The sequence below is a fragment of the Choloepus didactylus genome, chromosome 7 (genome assembly GCF_015220235.1).
Source record: "Choloepus didactylus isolate mChoDid1 chromosome 7, mChoDid1.pri, whole genome shotgun sequence".
Lineage (NCBI taxonomy): Eukaryota > Metazoa > Chordata > Mammalia > Pilosa > Megalonychidae > Choloepus > Choloepus didactylus.
The window spans coordinates 23,979,496-24,003,393 of NC_051313.1; the positions used below are offsets into that span (position 1 = coordinate 23,979,496).

At 38.7% G+C, this 23,898-nt stretch overlaps 1 protein-coding gene across 2 annotated transcripts in view; it reads right to left on the minus strand.

The window, feature by feature from the left end:
- Nucleotides 1-269: 269 nt before the first annotated feature.
- Nucleotides 270-23,898, minus strand: part of NKAIN2 (sodium/potassium transporting ATPase interacting 2) — a 1,131,060-nt gene continuing 1,107,431 nt past the window's right edge. The window contains exons 6-8 of one of the 2 annotated variants that reach the window (XR_005217865.1): nucleotides 6,771-6,852; nucleotides 6,004-6,092; nucleotides 270-3,029 (exon numbers count right to left, since the gene is read on the minus strand). Coding sequence is in view for 1 of the 2 variants with exons in the window: in XM_037842926.1 (XP_037698854.1) it covers nucleotides 3,020-3,029; nucleotides 6,771-6,852 (92 nt within the window). In the remaining variant the exon portion in view is untranslated. The remainder of the gene's footprint in view (nucleotides 3,030-6,003; nucleotides 6,093-6,770; nucleotides 6,853-23,898) is intronic. The other variant, XM_037842926.1, reaches the window with a different exon arrangement.

A 23,898-nucleotide genomic window follows, 5' to 3' on the forward strand; every position in this document is an offset into this window, starting at 1 on the left:
ATGAGCTGGGCAGCGCTGTCTCCTGTTAGCACACATGATTTCTCGACTGAAATCATGTCTGTGCAATCATAAATGCCAGGGGTCTAATCTTTTCTATTTGCAATCCCACTCCAACATGCTTCACCATGGTTGTGTTCCAGTGAGCTGGATATCAAAAATAAATAAAAGTAAAATGTTAGATCATCAAAGGGACAATTTAATAGTATCTTTAAATACGTTATTTTGTTTACATTTTTTAAAAACCTATTATTTAACCAAAGGTTTTAAATACAGTATCTAATATCTCTGTCAACTATTATACTGATGCTAACTCTAAATCTCAGACAGAAGGCAAAATTTTTAAAAAAATGTTTAAATGACAGCAAGTCGGTTCCAAGCAGTCTTGTAACAGAGCCCTTTAGTATCAGGAGATAACGACAGCGCATGTTACTTATGACTGAGCTAAATGGTGCCATGACCTGGTAGTTTCTTTCCACATCTGACACATACCTGCACTGTCTAGAAGATCAGCATCGCCTTCATGTAAACCTAATATGGCTTCCCTCTCTGTGACATAATCAAATACACTGTGAGAAGCAGCAGAAGCTTTCAGGGATGGCTCAGAAATTTAATTGTTTTTCCATTTATTTTTAAAATGCAAATTACACTAGTAAGTCAAAAAAATCACTCTGTTAAAAATACATTTAGAATTAACAAATGCAAAAAAAAGACACATCAGGATTGTAACTCTTGCCTTCTGAATATTAGGTTTATAACAAAAGCTCAGCCTAGAAAAATAGCATTCTTCACCAGATTTTGAGGAGGATACAGCTGTAAAATTTAGATGTTTTTTCCAGATATAATCACACAACTGTGCTTACCGCTCCCAGAAAAATCCTGTCCATCGATTACTTTTTAGTAGTCAACAACTGTTTTGAAAATTTTGGTGGTGATGATAGTAGTGATTTGTTGGTAACTTGGCTGCAACTTAAAGCAGGAACGTGAGGGCTTATTCTGTGCACTCAAATCTGTATCCATATACATGTACTATCAGGTGGAATCTCATCACAGCATGAATGTACAGTGAAACCTCATTAGAATAGTCACAGAATAGTTTCTGGCATGTATAGTATTTATACTTTAGGAATCAAAAGACAATACATTGGTTAATACTTTTCTCATATATTAAACATGCATGTCACAATAAAATCATATGAGGTTTCACTGACATGTTTGCAATTGTATATTTTATACATGTATATATGGACATATACAAGCCACTGAGAAAATTCAAACACGCATGGCAGAACCTTTTTTTCATAGCTTCTGCTCCAAGAGTAACCTTGTGTTCCTTTACCATTTTTAAATATTTATGTGTGTATCACAGACATCCATGCAAACACAGTAATGGTACTGGCTTAGGTAGATCTGGATGGGTTGAGGTTCAAAGTAGGTTAACCCAACAATTGAAATGTCACAGAAATTAAAGGGGGGAAAAAAAAGATGCTCCATGCCAATTCATAACTTTCCAAATCTGAATTTCACCACATTTAAGGATGGTGTATTAGAAAGAAAAAAGATTTTGGAGTCTCAGGTGGTCTCAAGAAAAGACATAAGACTCATCTGAGTTCCTGATAAGTGGGAGCCAATGATGTTTTCCACTAATGAAAACAAAATAATGCTTGAAAATATAAAACAAAATTTCCTAGGAGTTCAGAATATTCCATAAACACATTGACCTACTATTAAGTTTCCAAAGGCATCTTGTTGCCAACTACGTTAACAGCACAGTTTTTCTGCCACAATAATACAGGAGGATTAAAATACACTCAAACACACAACAGATCCCCCAAATACCACAAAGAGATCTCAAGTATTTCACCAAGGTAACTATTGCTCCCCCCACCCACCCAAAAAATAATCTTGTACGCTGAAGTTAGAAAAGAAAGATCACCTACATAGAGTCTCCAGTTTGAATTAGATATAAAAGAGTAAACATAGCTAATACATATTCAGTTGGCCTCTGTTGATAGAAATCCACAGCTATTTCTGCGTTAGTAAAAGATAATATTTGTAGATACTTATAAAAGCACCTAGGGTGCGATAAATAAAATCAGTGGGTTAAGCCATTTCTGCTTTCTGCTTCCGGGAGATTATGAGTTTAGTTGGTTAATCAGTTTCATTTTGTCCCACCCCAACCCTATCAGAAGACCATATTTAAGAATTATAAAGGTGGACAATTATTGTTGTTACTTGTTTCTTTTTGCCCACTATGGAGGCTCAGTGTTAAAGCACTTTGCTGACAGCTGGCAGTTTCCTTACACAGACACACTGCCGTCTTGTTCGTTGACATGAAACACAACAGACCCAGACTCATCGGGGTAAGCAGCAGTGTGTTAGCCTCAAGGAGGTGACTTGGGGACATCTGTGTGAGATTCTCGGCCGCACAACTGAGGTGGGTTAAGGCAAGTATGTACGGGACAGCCTTTAGGGCAGGCAACCTGCCATTTCGGACTTCGGCTACAAGGTGATCACCGCATGTTTTGTTGTTTGTGCAGTTACAGTGCCTAAGCAGCTGTAGTGCTAGCAAGACATACGGAAGAGCGGAAGACCAGGCTCTCAAACTACTCGGCCCCGGATGACTTCGCAGCTCCCAAGAGGCCTGCTGGCTGGGCTGCAGAGGAGTTTGTAACGGCCAGCAGAGGACGCCAAAACATCTGCTTTGGAACTTTATGACGGGTTGGGAGAGAGAAGCCTCCTTCCAGGAAATCAAAGTTGGGCGTCTCCTGCATTTCTGTCTGTTTCAGTTGGAAAGAGGCGGCCAAAAAGAATTTTGTGTGTGTGTGTGTGTGTGTGTGTGTGTGTGTGTGTGCGCGCCTGCATGTGGAGGCTTTTTGTTTGTTTCGTATATAATATGCATGAATATAGTATGCATGTATATTTAAACTTGGTTGCTTCTTGCTCTTTATAAAATGCAGGAGGCCACAGCAAAACAAGTTCTTTGAAAGGTCCTTGAGCTGACATACTGAAGTCATCTTGATTATTTTGACCTAAAACAGAGATAAAAGAAAATGCTTTTAATCAAAGGAGGGGCACAATGGATACCTTTTCTCATCTCTTCAAACACAAAAGCAAGTCTCCCCCCGCCGTGTTCCACAAAATAACCAACCCCCCCAAAAAAAAACAATAACCCAAATTATGGTTTAAATAGGTACTTTTCATCTCCTTTCCTTTTTTCTCAATGAAATCTCCTGGGATAGAGAGGCCACTTTTGGTAACTTAAAATCTGTGACTGGGTACAAATGGAATGATGTATTGCTGTACAATTAGACTGCCAAAAAGAATGCTATGTTTTCAAAAGTTTTCTAGAATATTCTCAAGGCTTCTATTTCAGGGGTCCAAACAGGTCTGTACTCATATAGCTGAGAGGTAAGTGGAAGCCAGAGCAGCTACTTTGCTAGAAAATTAAACTGTAGACCTGGGGATGTTATGGTTCAGCAGCTTCATAGCTGTCTGACTGTTTTGAAGAGGCTTACCAAATTGTAAGAAAAAAGAAAGAAAACTGTTCTTTTTAAGATAGATTATAGATAATGTGAAGAATTACAGCCCAAGAACATTCACTTCACCTTAACCAAAAAAAAGAGGTTCTGTCTGTTCATTGAATACAGGAGCTAAAAAATACCCTTGAATTTAAGTTGTTTATGACAGTGTTTTCAGAGCTTTGTTCAGGGTCTGAGCCATAGAAGATTTGCTGGGTATAATGGAAGCCCCACAGCTAAAAGTGCACATTGCTTTTAAGCATTTGCTATTCTTCTAAGAAACAGCTTTTATTTCTAGTTGTTATATAATATTGTCAGGGTGCTTAACACAAATCGGCCTGTGATGTTAAATTACTCTTAATTTACGAGACGTATTTACGGAGGATTGATGCAAGAAGGTACACCCCAAATGACAAAGACATAGTAGATGACGTTCAGTTCTCTGTCTCTCGGGAGAGGATGAAGATTATGTGTGAATCAGCTCTGGTTTTTCACAGGATTCGAATAGGCAGTGGCTTTTGAATGCAGAAAATAAAAGGGGTGAGGAGAGCCATGTTTGGAAATATGGCAGCTGGGCTGGTGTGAAGAAGTACACATACGTAGGCCAAACTCACAGTCCATCTAAGAATTTGGAAAGAACACGGAACTAAGGGGTCACAAAAACAGGCTGGTAAACTGGACCGCACCACTAATAAGTTGTATGACCTTTCTTTTCTTTTATCTTGGTTTAGTTTCCTCACCTATAAAACAGAATCATAATGTTCTAGTATCTGAGGTCCCCTGTGGGATGTTTTGTGGGAGGGATGGTAATATCATTTTGACTAATAATTTTGTACCTTAATTATTTTTAACTTCCTAAATTTGAATTCCATCAACCATTTAACTTATTTCATCAGCAGTGGAACTTGAGAGCTCTCATATTATTTTACCATTCTCAAGTACCACAGAGGAAAAGAATATTTTTATGATTTTTCGTTGGCATTTAAAATATACTATTTAACAAAATCATGGGGAGTTTTGTTTTCAAGGACTTTAATGTTGGGCAAAGATATAATATCTTTTTTAGTCACCTCTTTAAAGACAGCATTGGAATTACAAATGCTTTATTTACAACAACATACTTGATTATGCATAATAACATTCTCTTTTATTATCATAGCTGATCTTTAGAAGAGTTGTTACATTTAATTTGTTATACTTGATCTTATTGATCGTTCATATAGATCAATACAAAGAAATGTTATGTGATATATTACATATAGGAATATATATTGTCAGAAGTAAGTAATCGCAAGCCTTGTAGATGCTCTGGTGTACTTGGGAGTAGAAACATATTACTACATGTTACTTAGGCTGATATTATGTGTTGTATGTTGTTTACAAAGGGGATGCTTTGGAAATGACCTATAGTATGTTGATTTGTGTCTTGATAAGTCTTTTCATCAGTAATGTTGGCCAACAGAAGCATTATTCCCACTAAGAAGAAGTTACATTTATTGAGCCCTTATGATGTGACAAGCACTGTGTTACTAATTTTGGTGCATAATTTCCTATAATTTCAGAACAATTATATGAAAGAAGTATGTTATCATCTCTACTTTGCAGGTGAGGAAACTTAGGCTTGGTGGGAGCACATAAGGTTATTTAAATAACCTTATATGCCCAAGGTCATATGGAATTCCATCTCAGGCAGTCTGCCTTCAATAAGCTAAGGGAGATATCAGATTATATATGCCCCCAATAGATTATGAACTTCATGAGGCCAGGGACGAGTTCTTACTCATCATCACATTTTTCTAGAGTCTCTTAGAATCATTGGCATATGGTTGGGACTCAAAAGTTATTAAAGATTGAAGAGGAGAGATAAAATATCAACAGAACATTGAGGCCAGAGTGAACCTGCAGGCTAGGGTAAGGAGTTTGGACTTTGTTCAGTAGCTAATACAAGTCATTGACAGGTTTTGTACAGGGGAGTGAAATCATGAGAGTGACACTTTAGGAAGATTAATTTAGCAGCCACATGGAGGATAGGAGTAGGCTCTGAAATAAGAAAGGGGCTGGAAAACTTAAGATAACAGAGAATGTGTGCCCAAATTGGGCAGTGGCTATACGGATGAAAAAGAAGGAATGTTTGATAACTGTTTACAGAGGGAATACTTTGGATGACATAGGGTTTAGATTGATTTCTGAATTGATAAAATCTTTTCCATGGATGGTGTTAAGAAATGCTTTCGGGAAATATAAGGAACACAAGCAAAAATGCAGATGTGGTGCATGGATCATTCTCTTATTAAAGGAAAGTTTAAGAGGGGGTGTCTAAGGATTGTTTTCATCTGTCTGGAGGAGAAATCCTCCAAAAATCCATTTATTGTCTTATGTGCTAAAGCTATTAAAGGGTAAAATGATTCAGTGGTGGAGGACAACGACAACAAACACATATCTTCAAAGAGAGAAGTTCACATTTCAAAATGAATTGGAATCTTACTTTCTATTTTGATCTTCGCTTGCAATTCAGCATATCACTTGATGCTGATATATAGAATTTGTTATCAGTTGTTATCCAAGGGAATTTGCCTAAACACAGATATAAAAATCAGGCTCTGATTGTATGTCTGCTCCCTTGAGTGCTAGAGTTAAGGAGCTGATAAGTTTCAGTGTCAATGTCCCCGTTTCACTTTCACTGTTTCATATCAGAAAAATGGCAGAGAAAGAGCATTGTTTGGTTTTTGACTCTTTGAACACTATATATATAAATATAGCAAGGGTGATCCTATCATTTATCATCCAAACCAGAACACTTTCAAGAGTAAAATGGAGTGGGCTGATGATAATTACATCAGGACAACAGGTATCAACTGGGACTATCCTGGGCAAACCAGAATATATGGTTTAGATGTAGTTGCATACAACTTCCTACAATGTTCTTATCATTTTAAAAATGTACAACTTGTGGGTAATTCAAAGAAATGGCATATAATATAGACTTCTAAGCCATGCAGTTGCTACTTATGTAAGACTAAAGATAACTATAGAGATGGCATTTCTGATAAGTCAAATATAAAAACTATGAAGGAAATATCATTAGAATTATCAGAGTGAAAAATGATGTGAAAAGAAGAGAAAATATGGGAAGCATATAGCCACAGGAAATTTGTTAAAGACAAATGCATGCCATCTATTTTAGGCCACAATAACTTTTACTGGATCATCTGTTAGTGTCCCAGAAGAATATCTGCAAAGCAAAACACTTACATGTACATGGGCTGTAGTTGTAAATGAGATGTCTTCTGTGGTCCTTGGTAGCCATAAGAATCAAAGCCACCTATAAAATCAACTGAAAGGGGACAATTATCTTCATTAGTTAACTTTTCAGAAGAGATAATCATTCAGGAGCAAGGTCTCACACAGACGGCTAATACAAACCTTTCAATAATCTATTAAAGTGACTAGTTATGGAGGAAAAAAAAGATAGTTCCTTTAAGGTAATGATGTTTTTCCCTCAACTGTGAGATTCAATTATTGTTTTACAAGAATCTGCTCACCTAAGAGAAAACATTATGCACTCCTCTCTAGCAAACAGGACCTAATTGGGGTAATAAAATTGACTTGCACATTAAAGATGCTATGTGCCTTTTTAGTTGGCAGAGAGATTTTCTACAACAGATTACAGATGTTTCAGCATAAAAATAATGTTCACTCAAGTGCATGTATCTATCAGCAACTGCAGCTCTAGTAATATTATATACTATTACTGTCAAGTACAATGTGCTTGGTGGCCATCCCTGCCATCATGCAGTTTACAATCTGAAACCAACTATCAGAAGTGAAGATGTGGAGTAACATCTAACCAAACATTCAAAAGTAATGCATACCCAGATATTTAAGATACAGTAAGAGTTAGTGGTGAATTTAATTTCCAAAGATGGCTACAATGGCATCTCGTATTCCACACGTTCTTTTGACAATGGGATCTTGAGACTCCTGTCATGATAGGGTTGGGGGGTCTGTGCCCCTCCTCTTGAATCTGGGTGCACCTTTGTGGCAGCTTTGACTAATAGAGTACAGTAGAATTGATGCTCTGTGACTCCCAGGGCTGGGTGGTAAAAGTGCCATGCACTTCCCCTTGCACTCTTGGGATGCCCTCTCTTGGAAGAGAGCTACCATGCTGCGAGGAAGCCCAAGCTAGCCCACATGGAGAGCTCGCACGGACAACCCATGTGTAGGTACCTCAGACCCAGATGAGGCCCCAGCTGATAGCCAGCATCCACACTTAGACACATGAACAAAAATGCCACCCTATGAGCCCAGCCTTCATTCTTGGACTCTTCTCACCCAAGGCCCCCATATCAGGGTACAGAGGCAAGACTATCTTGTTTGAGTTCTTGATCCACAGAATCCATGAGCACAATAAATGATTGTTTTAAACTATTTGACTTTGACAGCAATGGTAACTGGAACAGTAAATACTAAGTATTGTGAAAAAGTTTTGTTTTGTTTTTCTACTCATGGAAATCAGTGTTCTATGGTGGAGATAAACATATCAACAGAAGACTGAAAAGATGACAGGAAGGAGAAAGGAAAGGAAATAGAGACTGAATAAGGATGCCCTAGGATGCTTTTACTTCTTCTAGTATCTTATTCTGTTGATTTTGCTTTGTCTAGTTTCTGTTCTTTTTCTAATATCCTATGGTGCTATTGGTAGAGACTGGAAGAAGATGTGAAGTGATAGTCCACAATGTGTCCTGGTAGTGGGGAAATCCTTTTTTTCACGGCAGAATTTCTCTTCTTATCAAAAATGGAAAAGGTATAATGAAAAGAACAGAGACCGTAGGGTCAGAGCTACCAGGCTTTGACCACTTGCCAACTGTCTCTTAAAATAGGAATTATAGTACTTATCTCAGACTTGGTGTATAGATTAACCAAAGAATGTAGAGCTTTGGATGAGACATAGGGTGTGGAAGAAGAAAATTGAGGGCCTTTCAAAAAATTCAGGATTTTCTTCAGAGTCCTTCTAAACCATGTGATATAGGAGAAAGAGGGAGAGAGAATTCTTAATTTTGGCAGCTTTAAAATAATTGAATGGAGACTGGATCAAGACTTCAATATCGCTCTTGCCTGAATTTCCAGCCTTTGGCCTGCCCTCCAGAATTCAGCACCCCTACTCATGTGAGCCAATTCCTTACAATAAATCTTTTTGGGCAGTTCTGTTTCTCTGAAGAATTCTGACTGATACATTAGGATTCATCACATTTTGTGCTTAAATTCTCCTTAATTTGGGGCTCTTATCAGCAATGACACTTAATTAAGAACTAATTTTCTGAGAGGTATTCACTGGATCAGTGTTTTCTTGTTCTAAGAACCCCTTTCGGTAGGATGGCCTCCCACCCCCACCCCAAGGCTGGAGAAGGGAATAGGTCAGAGTAGACCAAGATCAGGGCAGATATACGCAGGGAGGTCTCTCCCACTGAAAGTGAGGTCCAAGCCAAGCCCAGGTTTATTAGTGTTGTTGTTACTATTGTTTTAAACATTTCATTAACCTATTTCCAGGAGTTTGCACTAGATGACAGAAAAAGACAGACAGTAATTACGAACCAAAGATATTGGAGTGAATCAAATGATAACCTGAAGAAACCAAGATGAATCTTCAAGCCCAAGTGATAGGACTGGGACCAAAGGTCGGAAAACAAAGCTGAGAAAACAAGTTTGAGTCGGGAGCCATGTAGACCTTCCCAAGACATGAGCAAAGGACAAGAGGGAAATGAGGTGTGGCCTGAGCATTTTCAGGGAATGGAGCTTGAGATGTCTGTGGCTTGCTCTTATTAGCCATGATCTTTATGGTGTGTGGATGGGTAGAGCTGGCTTAAGACTACCCGACTGAGCAGAACAATTGGGGAGAATAGCATTAAAACTCTGATGGAAGGATTGCTACCATTTTTGACTGTTCAGCTCATCTTGGGGTATGGAAGAGATTCCATCAGGGATGAGGAAAGAAGAGCCTCTGAATGTAACTATGATGCATTTTTACCATTTCACTCATGAGGAATATTCAAATTAAAATGGAATCAAGGGCATTTTTTTAAATTTTAATTTTAATTTTTTCATTTTATGTTATAAACACATCTGGGATCACTCTAAGTAAATTTTCACTTTCCAAGTGCATTCCTTCTTAATTGTTTGGATGTCTTCCTAAAGACCTGAGGGAGAGGGAGAGAAATCAGGTGGCTCAAGTTGACCACTACAGTTAAGTTTTTTAGTGCTCAGAGTAGGTAGATCTTATCCATTGACCTTTTATTGAATGATGCGTCAACAAGGCCTGGAAGTTTGGGGTATCATGTGGTTAAGAGCAGAGAAATCAACTTTTTTGTTAAAAATTATCACGATTAGCTTAAATTTTTAGAATACCATTAATACTGCTTTGATCTGGTTTCAGTTTCTTTTACATTTATTTACGCTCTAAAGAAGCTACTGCATAATGTAAAACTTTTCCAAACATTAGGGGTCATGAAGCATCTGACCTGTCCTTCTCCAAATAAGTGTGATGGCCACCAGATGTTTGGCCCATAGCTCATCTCTGCATCATTTAGAACAGAGCGCCTTCTACCAATGGGAATCTTCTTAATTAATGAAAATAAGAATAAAACAAATTCCTGACAATCACAAAACACTTAATAGTTCCTAAAGCCCTTTTAGGTGATATCATTTATTGTCACAATCATACGGTTAGGTGGGTGGGAATAATTATCTTCATTTTACAGATAAATAGAGTTTTGCTGGGGTGCTTGAAGCCACATAACCACCAAGGAGAGAACTAGAAACCAGGTCTTCTCTTTCCTTCCTAAATATATTGGAAAAGTGAGCTCTACTTTTCACTCATACCATTCCAATAAATTCCTTGAAGTTCTTCAAAGGTTTTTCCTTGCATTTTGCTTGTCTCAAATCCATATGTTTTTTTTTTTTAATTTCAATATTATTCATTTAACAGAAGTTCCTAGAAGTTCCCGAGGCCTCTATTAGATAGATAAATTTTCCCTCTTTTCTTCCAAAAAAAAAAATTTGTTTTTCTTTCATCTTCCTCCATCGCCAATCTAATATTTGGGAAATGTGATGATAACAATATCTGATGCAGAAACTGCCTGTGCCAGATTTGCCAGTGACAGTTACTAACAAGGAGCCTTGGTTTTCTGTACTGCACCTTTAAGGGGGGATAAGGAGCACATCCTTCAAGGGTTGGTTCATGTACTGTGTGTCTGATAACTTTGGCAGGATACTACATAAGCATTTAAGTGGTCTTTCCTTATGGAAACTTTCTTATTTATACTCTCAGCCTGAGCCTATATGACTCTGATGACAGTGATGTTTCTCAAAGTAGCTCCCTAGATGTTTGGCCCATAGCTCATCAATGCGTCATTTAGAACAGAGCACCTTCTACCAATGGGAATCTTCTTAATCAAATAGCTCCCTACTTTGAGACATGTTCTCTTCACAGCAACTTGCCATATTATCTGCATTATTTCAATACTTATTAGAAAGTGTGAAGGATAGATGGAGGGATTACTGAAGGCTTGAATTAGGACAATGAGAAAGGAAAGGAAAGATGTGAATGAGCACAGGATACATGGAAAAAGAGGAAGAAAACACGATAAATCAAGTTCTTGGACCTAGGGTGTGCTGGTACCCCAGAAAGATGTGTTCTTAAATTGAATCCATTCCTGTGGGTATAAACCCATTTTAAGTAGGACCTTTTGATGAGGCTATTTCAGTTAAGGTGTGACCCACCTCATTCAGGGTGGATCTGAATCCAACTACTGGGGTCTTTTATGAACAGAACAAATACAAAGAGAGGGGAAAAGCCACCATAGCAAGAAGCTGAAATCATTGAAACCCGCAAGAGAAGGAAGAGACAAGCAGACGCCTCCTTGTGCCTTGCCATGTGGCAGAGGAGCCGAGGATCACCAGCAGCTGGTCTTCAGAAGAAATCACGAACTTGATGATGCCTTGATTTGGACATTTTCCTGCCCTCAAAACTGTAAGCTAATAAATTCCCATTGTTAAGCCAACCCATTTCATGGTATTTGCTGGAGCAGCCTAGGAAACTAAAATGTGGAGGAAAGGTTGGAGAAGGGAAGATGTAGAGTTGACATAGAAATCTGTTGGCTAGGAGAATGTTGCTGCCTTTAACAGAACAAAAAAGAATGTCAGGAGGGAGTTTGTGTTTCACTTTGGAATGTATAATTTAAGTTAAAAGTGGCACATCCTAGTGGCAAAGACCAGGAAACACTTGGATAAAAGGAAAATGTAACTGTAACTGGTGGAAGGCAGATTGGGAACTTACTAGGATTTGAATTTCTTTCTCTTCACTCAGTTTCATTTTGCTTCATTGCAAGCTATCGTCATCTGCCACATTATATATCTACTTGTTTATTTGGCGGCTGTCTTCATCACTACAATGTAAGCTGCATGAGATCAGTGATACCATTCATTTTGTTTACTACAGTAGCCCCAGAACCCAAAGCAGAGTCTGCTTCGTAGTAAATGTTCCAAAAATATTGACGGAATGAAGAAAAATAAAGGCAATCAGTTGGAACATGGAAGATACTGATAAAATTTCCAGGTGAAATTTGAGTGCATTTTCTATTTTCCCCGTGAGGTCTTGAATCATAATAAAGAGAAGACTTTTTATAGAATATCTAGAATGTTAGTTGTTGCCAGGGTTCTGTGATATAAACAAAAGAAATCTTTTAGATACCAGTGGGAGGAAGTCACCCCTGTAGCCTCTTTGATCAAAAGGAGAGGGAAGAAAGAGGTTTGGATATCCCTCTAGCATCGAGATGGGTAGGCTGGGAGGGTCATCCATTGATAACTACTGTCAAGCAATGCAAGTGTTTATAATTGAAAAAACATTATTCTCTGTCTGGTTAGTTCATAGCACCCTAAACAGAGGTACCCAACTGGGAAGAAGGTACCATAGCAAGATTTGTACTTGCTTAATCTTTGTCTCTATAGAGGGATTTGCCTGTGGTTCTCTGAAGACTGTTTGGAACTGTTACCATTTTCTTTGAAATTGCTACAATATTTTCTCTTTGCCTTAGTTTTGCTATCTGCAATATGGATATGTTTACATCTACTGACCAACCTATGGGGGCAAGGGAGGTCTGATTACTTTAAATAAGTGTCATATCAGTTTTAACAACTGTGATTTAATAATATTAATAGTAGTGGGATTTAAATATTACCAAGTAAGTGAAAAATGCTTTTTGAATAAATATTCTTTGCTGAAACACATTCCCTGTTGTGAGCTTCCTTTTTATTTAAACCTTTTAATCATGAACACTGAGTTCAGCAAACCCCAAACTGCCTTTTTAAATGCATGTTGGCAGTGAGATATTAAAATATAAAATCGTGCCTCGGTTATTAACAACAAAGCCACTAGTCAACATACTGTCTTTTGGAGACAGAGCTGGAAAAAAACAAGAGAGGAAATTTTAAAGGACAGCTCACAGAAAGCTAAGCCTAAATATTTTGAAGAAATCATTGAAAAACACTAAAAAATGTATGTGGGCCTATAAAAATGTAGCGCATGTTCGTTATCTCTGCAGGTGAGAATTTCAAGAGTACTTACCTGCACTTGTGCAAAAGGAATTTACAACAAAATCAACTTCAAGTCAGATTAAAAAGAACTGCCTTTCTCCCACTCAGACATGCTTGGTCATCATTTCAGTTGGCTGTGTGAGGTCTTTCGCTGGGTCTGGGCTAAAGTCTCCATGGACTCTGAGCTACATTTTTTTTTTTTTTTCTGATTGGGAAAACACAACCTTTATAGAGGCACTTTATCCTGTTGATGCCTGAAAGGTCACCAAAGTGTTACACTACAGAGAGCTTCTGGCTGGCTAAGCATGCCTTGAATGAAATGAGACTTATTAGCTAAATCACTGCCTATGTTTTACTTTGTAACCTTGTTCATCAACTCTATTTTCTCATAGTCTTTGGGTCCTGTTTTCCATGGTTCTCTCTTTGTTGTATCTGCATCAGATCTTTAACGGTATTTTAAACTTGGTAACACATGGACACATGCTAAAAAGTGAAAAAGAAAAACATTTACTACAGTGATGTAACAATGAATGAACTATTTCTATAGTTAGAAGTAGTTGGAGCATCTAGATCAACTCTTTGGTGTTAAAGACAATAGAAAATAAAGTATAGCTTCCAGTTGATAAACTTTTGACTTTTTGCACTTGGCTGTTTCTGCCAATCCTCAATCAGGGCAATACTTTACATGAGATTTTAAGAAACACATGACAGTTTTCTGCTGAGGTCAGGATCTTGCTATCAGAGAGTTTTTTAATAATATAATGCCACCACTTAATACATCATGGGGAGGGTGTGTGGTCACAAAGACAGGGGGCTTTGGAGTCAGAAAACCTAGGCTCAGGCTGTACCCTTACTTCTTACCACCTTTAGGCAGGTCGCAATTGCTCTGAGCCCTACTTTTCTCCCCTGTAAAGTGTCTTTAATAAAACAAGCCCAACTTTGTAGGGTTATTGAGGGAATAAAGTATCATATGTGTATAATACTTACAAGGATATATGTTAAGAATACACTGTGAATAGGTTTAGCAACTCATCTCTTTTTGAGGAGAATTTATACAAAAGAATGAATTTGATTATGCTTTGAAATGCATAGTTAGGTTCTTTAATTAGAAGATGAGAATTTTCAGGACAGGGTAATAGATGGAAATAAGGCTCAAGGAAGAGAACTTTGTATGACAATTTCATTAGAATTTTGTATGGAATGCCATAAATTAGAAGTCACCAGCTGTGATGGTTAATTTTATGTGTAATTTGGTTAGGCAATAGTACCCAGTTATTTAATCAAGTACTAAACTTGATGTTGCTGTGAAGGCATTTTGTAAGTGTAGTTAACATCCACCGCCAGTTGACTTAAAGTTAAAGGAGATTACCCTTGAATATGGGTGGGACTCACTCAATTTAAGGACTTAAACTGAAGGCCTTGAGAGGAAAACCTTAGTTATGCCAGAGAAGAAGAAATTCTGCCTCAAGACTGCAGGGTCAATTCTTGCCTGAGCTTCTAGCCTGCCAACCTGCCCTATAGATTTCTTACTTGCATCTGGGTGGTAGCCAGACTCTCCACAATCCCAAAGGCATCTGAGAACATTGGGGTAGTAATACTTTTCCTGAACAACAGGGCAGAAGGCCCACCCTCTCCAAGTGCTGGGGCATACCCACCCTTTCCACACACATGGTTGGGTCAGCTCTCTTGGCCCAAGAAGACGTCTTTGGTCTAGACCTCAGCTTCCAAGGATGCAGCCTTCAAAGTCATTTTTTCCTTCAATCTGTTTCATTACTGTCCCTTTTAGTTCAGGCTGGCAGTGATTCCTTTCATACAGATCTCGCAAAAAGCTTCAGATCTCGCAAAAAGCTTACTTTCATGCATATCTCACAGAAAGCTTGTCAGTTTTACATGTAGTACTCTGAGGTCCAAACCATCAGACAGAAGAACGTTCCACAAATTCTTTTTGGGTAACTGTGTTTCAAATCTTGATTTGCACTGAGATAGCTGACTGAATCCATGTTCAGTTAAACCCTCACATGGAGCATTATTCTCTTTGGACTCACTTTCCAGAAGCTCAGAATTTTCCAAACCATCAATTTCTGGCTTTTTTTTGTGCCCTGGATTTCAGTGCTCAGCTTATCTCTTTCCTTTCACATTTTAATATAAGCTGCAAGGAGAAATCAGGCCCCACTTTCCAAATTTAGTTTGGAAATCCCCTCAACTAAATATCCAGGCTCTTCACTTTCAAAATCTGCCTTCCATCTAACATCAGGACTCAATTTTGCCAAGTTCTCTGCCACTTTAAAACAGGGGTTGCCTTTCTTTCAGTTTGCAAAGACACATTTATCATTTCTAAGGCCTCACTGGAAGTACCTTTAGCATCTGTATTTCTACCAACAGCCTCTTCAAACCAAGCTAAGCCTTCTCTATCAAGCACATCACAATTCTTCCCACCGCTACTCATTACCCAATTACAAAGTCTTTTTATATTTTTTGGTATTTGAAATAACAGCACCCTACGTCTGGTACCAAAATCTGTTTAAGTTTGCTAAGCTGCTCAGAGCAGATACCATAAAATGGGTTGGCTTTTAACAGTAGGAATTTATTAGCTTACAAGCTTACAGTTTTGAGGCCACAAAAATGTCCATGTCCAAGGTGATGCTTTCTTCCCGAAGACTGGCTGCCAGGTATCCTGGACTCCTCTGCCACATGGTGAGACACATGGCAGTATCTGCTGGTCTCTCCCTTCTCTTCCAGGTTTCATTGCTTTCAGCTTCTTGCTTCCAGAGCTTTCTTGCTCTTTGTCTGAAATTCATTCTCTTATAAAGGACTCCAGTATGAGGATTCAGACCCACCCTGAATGACGTGGGTCACACCTTAACTTAAGTAGCCTCACCAAAAGATGCTACTTCTAATGGATCCATACACACAGGAATGGATTAACTTTAAGAATATATTTTTTGGGGGTACAAACAGCCTCAAACCATCACTGTACCCATTTAATCTCTCTATCACCAATCTATATCTGTCTAATCCTCTCTACTCATCTATCTATCTATCTGTCTCTTTTGATCTATGGATGTAATCTATCTACATCTATTTATCAACCCAATCCATCTATCCAATCTATCCAATCTATTTTATCTATCTAATCCATCACTATATCTATTATCAATCTATATCTATATATATCTAATCTATTGATCTATCAATCTAAGCTATCTATGTAAATAGTCTATCTATCAATTATCTCTCCATCATTATCATCTATATCCTATTGCTTCTGTTCCTTTCTAGAACCTTAACTGATACAGCAGCAGAAGCTGAGAACTGAGGTAGATCTATGGAAACCCTTTAAAGGTTTGTCAACTATGGTCCGACAACCAACCGATAGCTGTGTGACATAATGAGGAAATAAGGGAGACATTTATATTAAAAAAACCTACATAAAATTGCTTTCCTTATTTCAAATACTTTTGGAAATTTCCTATACACTATCACAAAAGACAAAGAGAGAAACTGGGACTGGCCTGGTTTGTACTCTATGTGGCTTCGACATAAATGTAGCTAATAGGAAGCATCTCATGATGTTGTCAAGAATAAAGCCATTGAAGGCACAGTGTCCTGGATTAGGCAGAAGGGGATGAGTTCAAAGGCTTGATGGAAGGAATACTTTGGAAAGGATAAGTTTAATTGTACTCTCCGATTTGAGTAGGGTTTCAAAGAGACAAAAGAACAATTGCAGCACAGAGGATTGTTGATGTTCTGGAGGAGAAACTGAAGGCATTTATATTGAATAGCTTTGATTTTTTGGTTTGAGTACTAGGCTTACAGAACAAAGAAGGTTTGGAGGAGGTTATGTAGTGAGCTGTGTAGTGAGTGTGACACATTGTCAACTGAAGAGGAATGAAAACACTGCTGAGCAGGGGGGAGTGTCCAGCCAAGTGTGTTGAACCCACGTTTGCAGCCTGGTTTCACGACTTTCTCAAGTGCCATGCGGCAACTCAAGATTAGAAGTGGAGACATTGAATCTACACCTAGTCTGGCATGGATGTTGAAAATCCACACATGATGGAAGGGTTAGCAAGGAAGAAAACTCAGGGTGCTAGTAATAGCACCACTTCCACTGCTAATTCTGGAGAGAGATGATGAGTACAAATATTCAGAGTATGAGGAAAACCCAGGATTCAGTGGACTGAAAATCCTAAATAAAGGGAAAATTTTTTTCTCCAGGAGAGAGGCAAAAGGGGAATGAGAGTGGAGAAGAGATGGGAATTTACAGTCAAACAGAGAATTTTAGAATTGTTGGTCTTTGAGATGCCTCCTTCTTCCATAATTAAGGTGGTCCAAGTGTAGTCTCCATGAAGAAGGGGTCAAGGAAGTAGGTGAAGTGAGAGGTGATGAGGGTGTTGAGAGCTGAGAAGGATGAGAAGCTGTAAAGCTAGAATCAGAGAATTATGGATGCAGATGTCTTTAATACATTGAATAGATGTGGAGATGCATGCAGAATATGATAAAATAACTAAGTAAATTTGACGTTAAAGTTGCCTGGGCTCCCTTGGTGCCATGCTATCCACCAGCCTTTGTTTTGTTATCCCCTTCAGAAATTTCTCTTGATTACATGTGGTATGGTCTTTCAGTTGAAATTGGAGGAAGCTGTTATTACAAGCTATTGGAGAGCTAGATAGACATGATTGGGTAGGTCTTAGCTGATATTAAGAATATATTTAGAATGCACAGTCCATTTTAAAGCAGCCATTTAAGCCGGGGTTGTGTGCACATTCATATATGCATAATTAGGGAAATAAAAAAATAAAACATGCATGCAATAGTCAACCGATAGACTAGAAAATGATTCCTTGCCTTGCAAGTTTTGTTAACATGATCTTTGTATTATATTTGCAGTACCCAGAAAGGAAAATCACAAAACTCTTTAGCCTAAATTAATCATCTTTTTAGAACAATAAGTAGCAGCTTGAGGATAGAGAATGTCCAATGGTTACTCGAACATTTATATTGATATTTGAGAAAACAGAAAGCAGATTTGCTATTTGGAGCTCATTAAAAACACTTAAGTTGACTCCTGTGTGAATTATGGTGCACATTTGGTCAATACAGAGCAAAAAAAGTAGTTGTCTTTAAAAAAGTCATGCCTATTTTTGTTACATTCTACATGTTCCATCTGATTTACCCTTTAGGTTTCAAGCTGAAATGCTATGTCCATGGGGAAGAATTCCCTGGTCTTCTAAAGTAGTTGAAGCCTCCCTGGGTGCCCTCCTACGGTGCTCCCTGCTCTCCTTGTCTAAACTCACATGCTTTACTGCAGCAACTCCTGTGGACTGCTGGTTAGACTGTAGGCTCCTTGAAGGCAAAGGCAGTATTTGTTTGAGTTCCCGTCTTAGTTTTCCAATGCATAAGGGATTGGCTTAAACAACCAGAGTTTATTGGCTCATGGTTTCTGAGGCTAGAAGTCCAATTCAAGGCGCTGGCAAAGTCATCCTTTCTCTCCAAAGTCTATAGCATTCTGGTGCTTGCTTGTCATAATCCTTGGGCCTCTGTGGCTTCCATTTCTGCCTCCCATCACACAGGGGCTCTCATTCCTCGTGCCTGCTCTTCCAGTTTCTACTGACTTCCAGCTTCTGGCTCCTCCCTGTGGCTTTCTCTGACTCTATAAAGCCTCGGGTAATTCAGATTAAGACCCACCCTGATTCAGTTAGGCCACAGTTTAACTAAAAATAACATCTTCAAGAGGTCCTATTTACAATGGGCTCACACCCACAGGCATGCGGATTAAGATTAAAAACCAGCCTTTCCAGTTGGTGTGTAGTACAATCTACCATACAGTCACACTGCCTGCCACAGAGTGGTTATGTGACAAATGTTTGACAGACTCTATCTCCAGCATCATAGTGAAGTGATGTGGAAAGTATACTTAGATTCTGGAGACTAAAGTTCTGCTGCTTGTTCTCCCTCTATTATATTGTTTGACATTGAGCAAGTTAATTTGAATGTTCCTTCCTTTTTTTTTTAAATTTTAATTTTTATAGAGATTGTTCACATACAATACAATTATCCAAAGAAACAAACTGTACAATCAATTGCCCCCAGTACCCTCATATAGCTGTGCATCCATCACCACAATTAATTTTTGTTCATATTTTAGAACCTTTTCATTACTCCAGACAAGAAACAAAGATAAAGAAGTGAAAAAAAGAAAAGGAAACTCAAATCCTCCCATATCCCCCAACCACCCCCCTCCATTGTTGACTCATAGTAGTGGTATATTACATTTGTTACTGTTTATGGAAGAATGTTGAAATACTACTGACTGTAGTATATAGTTTTCAATAGGTATATATTTTTCCCCTATATGTCCCTCTATTAGTAACTTCTGGTTGTACTGACATACATTTGTTCTGGTTCATGAAAGAGATTTCTAATATCTGTACAGTTAATCATGGACATTGCCCACCATAGGATTCATTTTTATACATTCCCATCTTTTGACCTCCAACTTTCCTTCTGGTGACATATATGACTCTGAGCTTCCCCTTTCCACCTCATTCACACACCATTCAGCACTGTTGGTTATTCTCACAATGTGCTACCATCACCTTTGTTCCTTTCCAAATGCTTAAGTTCACCCTAGTTGAACATTCTGCTCAACTAAGAAACTGCTCCCCATTCTTTAGCTTCATTCTATATCCTGGTAACTTATATATCATGTCTATGAGTTTACATATTATAATTAGTTCCTATCAGTGAGACCCTGCAATATTTGTCTTATGTGCCTGGCTTATTTCACTCAGTATATTGCCCTCAAGGTTTGGCCATCAACCCATTTTTTTTTCTTTTAAGATGGTTTTGTTCACATGCCATACATTCCATCCTAAATAAACAATTGATGGTTCCCTGTATAGTCACATATTTATGTGTTCACCACCCTCCCCACTATCTATAGGCATCTATATTTCTTCCACAAAGCAGGAGGAAGAGTCAAAGAGGGTAGAGAGGCAAAAGAAAAAGAAAAAAGAAAGAGAAAAAAAAAAACACAACAAACCAAAAACATGACAGCTAGGAAGCAGCAAAAGGAAAGATAACCTCAAATCAAAGTAGAATAAAGAGTCAGACATCTAACACCACCAATGTCAAGTGTCTCACATCCCTTTCCTATCCCCGCCTCTTATCTGCATTTACCTTGGTATATTGCCTTTGTTACATTAAAGGGAGCATAATACAATGATTCTGTCAGTTATAGTCTCCAGTTTATGTTGTTTGCATCCCTCCCCCAATGCCTCCCCATTTCTAACACCTTGAAAAGTTGACATTTGCTTGTTCTCCCTTGAGAAAGAACATATTTGTAAATTTTATCACAATTGTTAGACACTCTAGGTTTCACTGAGTTACATAGTCCCAGTCTTTATCTTTCCTCCTTTCTTATGGTGCCCCACATGCTCCCAACCCTCCTCTCTCAACCATATTCATAGTTATCTTTGTTCAGTGTACTTACAGTGCTCTGCTACCATCTCCCAAAACTGTGTTCCAAATCTCTCACTCCTGTCTTCTATCACTCTGTAGTGCTCCCTTTAGTATTTCCTGTAGGGTGGGGGTCTTGTCACAAAATCTCTCATTGTCTGTTTGTTGGAAAATATTTTGAGCTTTCCCTCATATTTGAAGGACAGTTTTGCTGGATATAGTATTCTTGGTTTGCGGTTTTTCTCTTTCAGTATCTTAAATATATCACACCACTTGCTTCCTGCCTCCATGGTTCCTGCTGAGAGATCTGCACATAGTCTTATTAAGCTTCCTTTGTATGTAATGGATTGCTTTTCTCTTGCTTTCAGGATTCTCTCTTTGTCTTTGATGTTTGATAATCTGATTATTAAGGGTCTTGGCATAGGCCTATTCAGATCTATTCTGTTTGGAGTACGCTGCGCTTCTTGGATCTGTAATTTTATGTCTTTCATAAGAGATGGGAAATTTTCAGTGATTATTTCCTTTATTATTGCTTCTGCCCCTTTTCCCTTTTCTTCTCCTTCTGGTACATCAATGATATGCACAGTCTTATATTTTGTTTCATCCTTAAGTTCCCAGAGATGTTGCTCATATTTTTCCATTCTTTTCTCCATCTGCTCCTTTGTGTGTAAGCTTTCAGGTGCTTTGTTCTCCAGTTCCTGAGTGTTTTCCTTTGCCTCTTGGGATCTGCTGTTGTATGTTTCCATTGTGTCTTTCATCTCTTGTGTTGTGTCTTTCATTTCCATAGATTCTACCAGTTGTTTTTTGAACTTTGATTTCTGCCTTATGCATGCCCATTGTTTTCTTTATAGCCTTTATCTCTTTTGCCATATCTTCTTTAAAATTTTTGAATTGATTTAGCATTGGTTGTTTAAATTCTTGTATCTCAGTTGAAGTGTAAGTTTGTTCCTTTGACTGGGCCATAACTTTGTTTTTCTTAGTGTAGGTTGTAGTTTTCTGTTGTCTAGGCATCTGACCTCCTTGGTCACCCCAATCAGGTTTTCCCAGATGAGAACAAGCTCAGGTCACAGAAGGAGGAAATATTCAGTATCCAGTTTCCCAGATTGTGTGTCTTAGGGGATTGACACACCCTGTACTTTTCTGCCCAGCAGGTGGTGCCTGTCAGCCTGTCATGGGATGGTGTAAGGGGGTGTGGCCTGCAGCTCTCCTCCCCCAGGCTCTGGGATCTGATTCTGAATGTAAGGCAGGTAGTAGAGCTGGGTCCCTCCTCTTTCCTCTTGGGAAGCTATGCCCCCTAGAGAGAGGTCATTTGCATATAAATAGATTCTTTGTTTCTCTGACTCTGCTATCTCCACCCTTGTCTGGGTCAGAGTGCTGCAATTTTAAAATGGCTGAGGCTTTCTTTACTGCAAAGCACTGCAAGCTGAAAACAGCTGAGGCTTTCTCCACTGAGCTGTCCAGGTTGACAGAGAGAGAAAGGGACAGAAAGCTCCCAGATTCACCCGTTGACCAGAGATAGGACCTGATCCTCTGGGCTCCACGTCCTGAGACAGATACATCCCCTGACTCTCCCAAGGTCAGTCTTCACCAAAAGCCTCTGTCTGCTTGTTAGGGATTCGCAGTCTGTATTGAGTGGTTAACATTAAAACCCCCGTTGGAGCTGGGTTGAGGTACACTCGCTTGTTCAGAGAGTGCTGCTATCTAGCACCACGAGGCTTCTGTGAGGGAGGGGCTCTTGGCTTTTACTTACAGATTTCATGCTGCAATCTCAGGGATTCCTTCCAATTCAGGTTGGTGTGTGAGTGGACAGTCACGTTTGTCTACCCGCAGTTATTCCAGGTTATTTACTAATTTTTCTGTCATTTATGAATTGTTCCAGGCAGGAGTAACTAGCTTCCACGCCTCCCTATGCCACCATCTTAGCTCCTCCTCTCTCAATGTTACTTTCTTAAACTGTAAATTTAGGGGACTCAAGGAGGTGGTTGTTAATATTGTTCATAGCTCTATGATTCTGCACAATTCCATATTTCTGCTATGGGTTCCCAATGGTAGCAATAAAACATTAGAGTGAGCAAATCAGCAAAGACATAGTGAATGGGAAAATTAATGCAAAGTAGTTATTTCCCTCTGGCTGTTACTACTATTATGCATTGATTTTACCAAGCAAGTTTCCAGGGAGATGAACTGCTGAATTGGATACATACATGGCATTTGAAACCCGAGGCATGAGAATTCTCAATGGGAAAAGAGAGTGATGGAAAAGTGGGGCCTGAGAGAGGAGAGTAGGATTGACAGGTTTGGCGGCAAAAGAAATACAGCTCCTCTTCAATAGAATTCGGTGGTGAAGGTGTATGGATGTGTAACTTTTTCCCTTTGCAGCTCAGCTCTTGGGAATTCCTTTGACATCACTTCATTAGTTACAAAGGCAGCAATCCATATCCAATTTTCTTTTTGCATTGGGATTGTTCGTGTATAAAGTAAGCTCCTTTGTTGGAAACCTTTACAATTAATCCTATAAACAACATAAAAAAATGCAAATCTTCCACTGCCTACCCCAGCTAACCCTGCTGACTCTGAGATCTGACCACCATCTATTATACACAAAAATGAATTGAAATTCCCACTTTGGGCCTAACCTAATTTTCAAGTGATAATAGGCATGGATTCCCAGAAGCACTCTTTGCCTCTGGATAATAACATCCTAATTTCCTTTCCTGGTAAATGTTTTAAATAAGATTTTAGCACCAAAGGAAATTAACCTTTAAATTAATTGTAATTATAAAATGCCATCACTGATTTTTGTCTTCAGCCTAATTACTTTCTATTATTTAAACAAACTGCACCTCCTGTGAGCATTAAGTTTGTTTCTCCTTACTTCCTACCACACAATGCAAACCAGTCATAGCAGGCAGCTCCGTTTCTCTTCCGCTAAAGGGGGTTCATTTAAATGTCACACTGGATTGAGGTTTGCCCCAAGCTGGCGTATTCACAGCGGCTCCGTGTAAGGCTGCTGTGCTCTGTTTTCCTTCCATGTACCTGGTGACCATCCTTAGACATTCAGGATTTCTCAGTCTTCCTTCTATGAAGAACATAGCTAAGTCCATCCTTCTGTTTCTGTTAGACGTCAGTTCCCAAACTTAAAGTGTCATTAGAAAGAATGAAGTGAGAAGCAGCCAACAACATTTACCAAAAGACTAAATTTGAATGTCCGGGCTCCTTAGCACATCTCAGATTTGGGCGTCTGTTAGAGAGAGCTCAGTTTCCTGTGCTAGTTCTTTATCTTGCCTTCATTTGTCCTTTCTTGACTATGGGATCCCAGTAACTTTATTTCGTG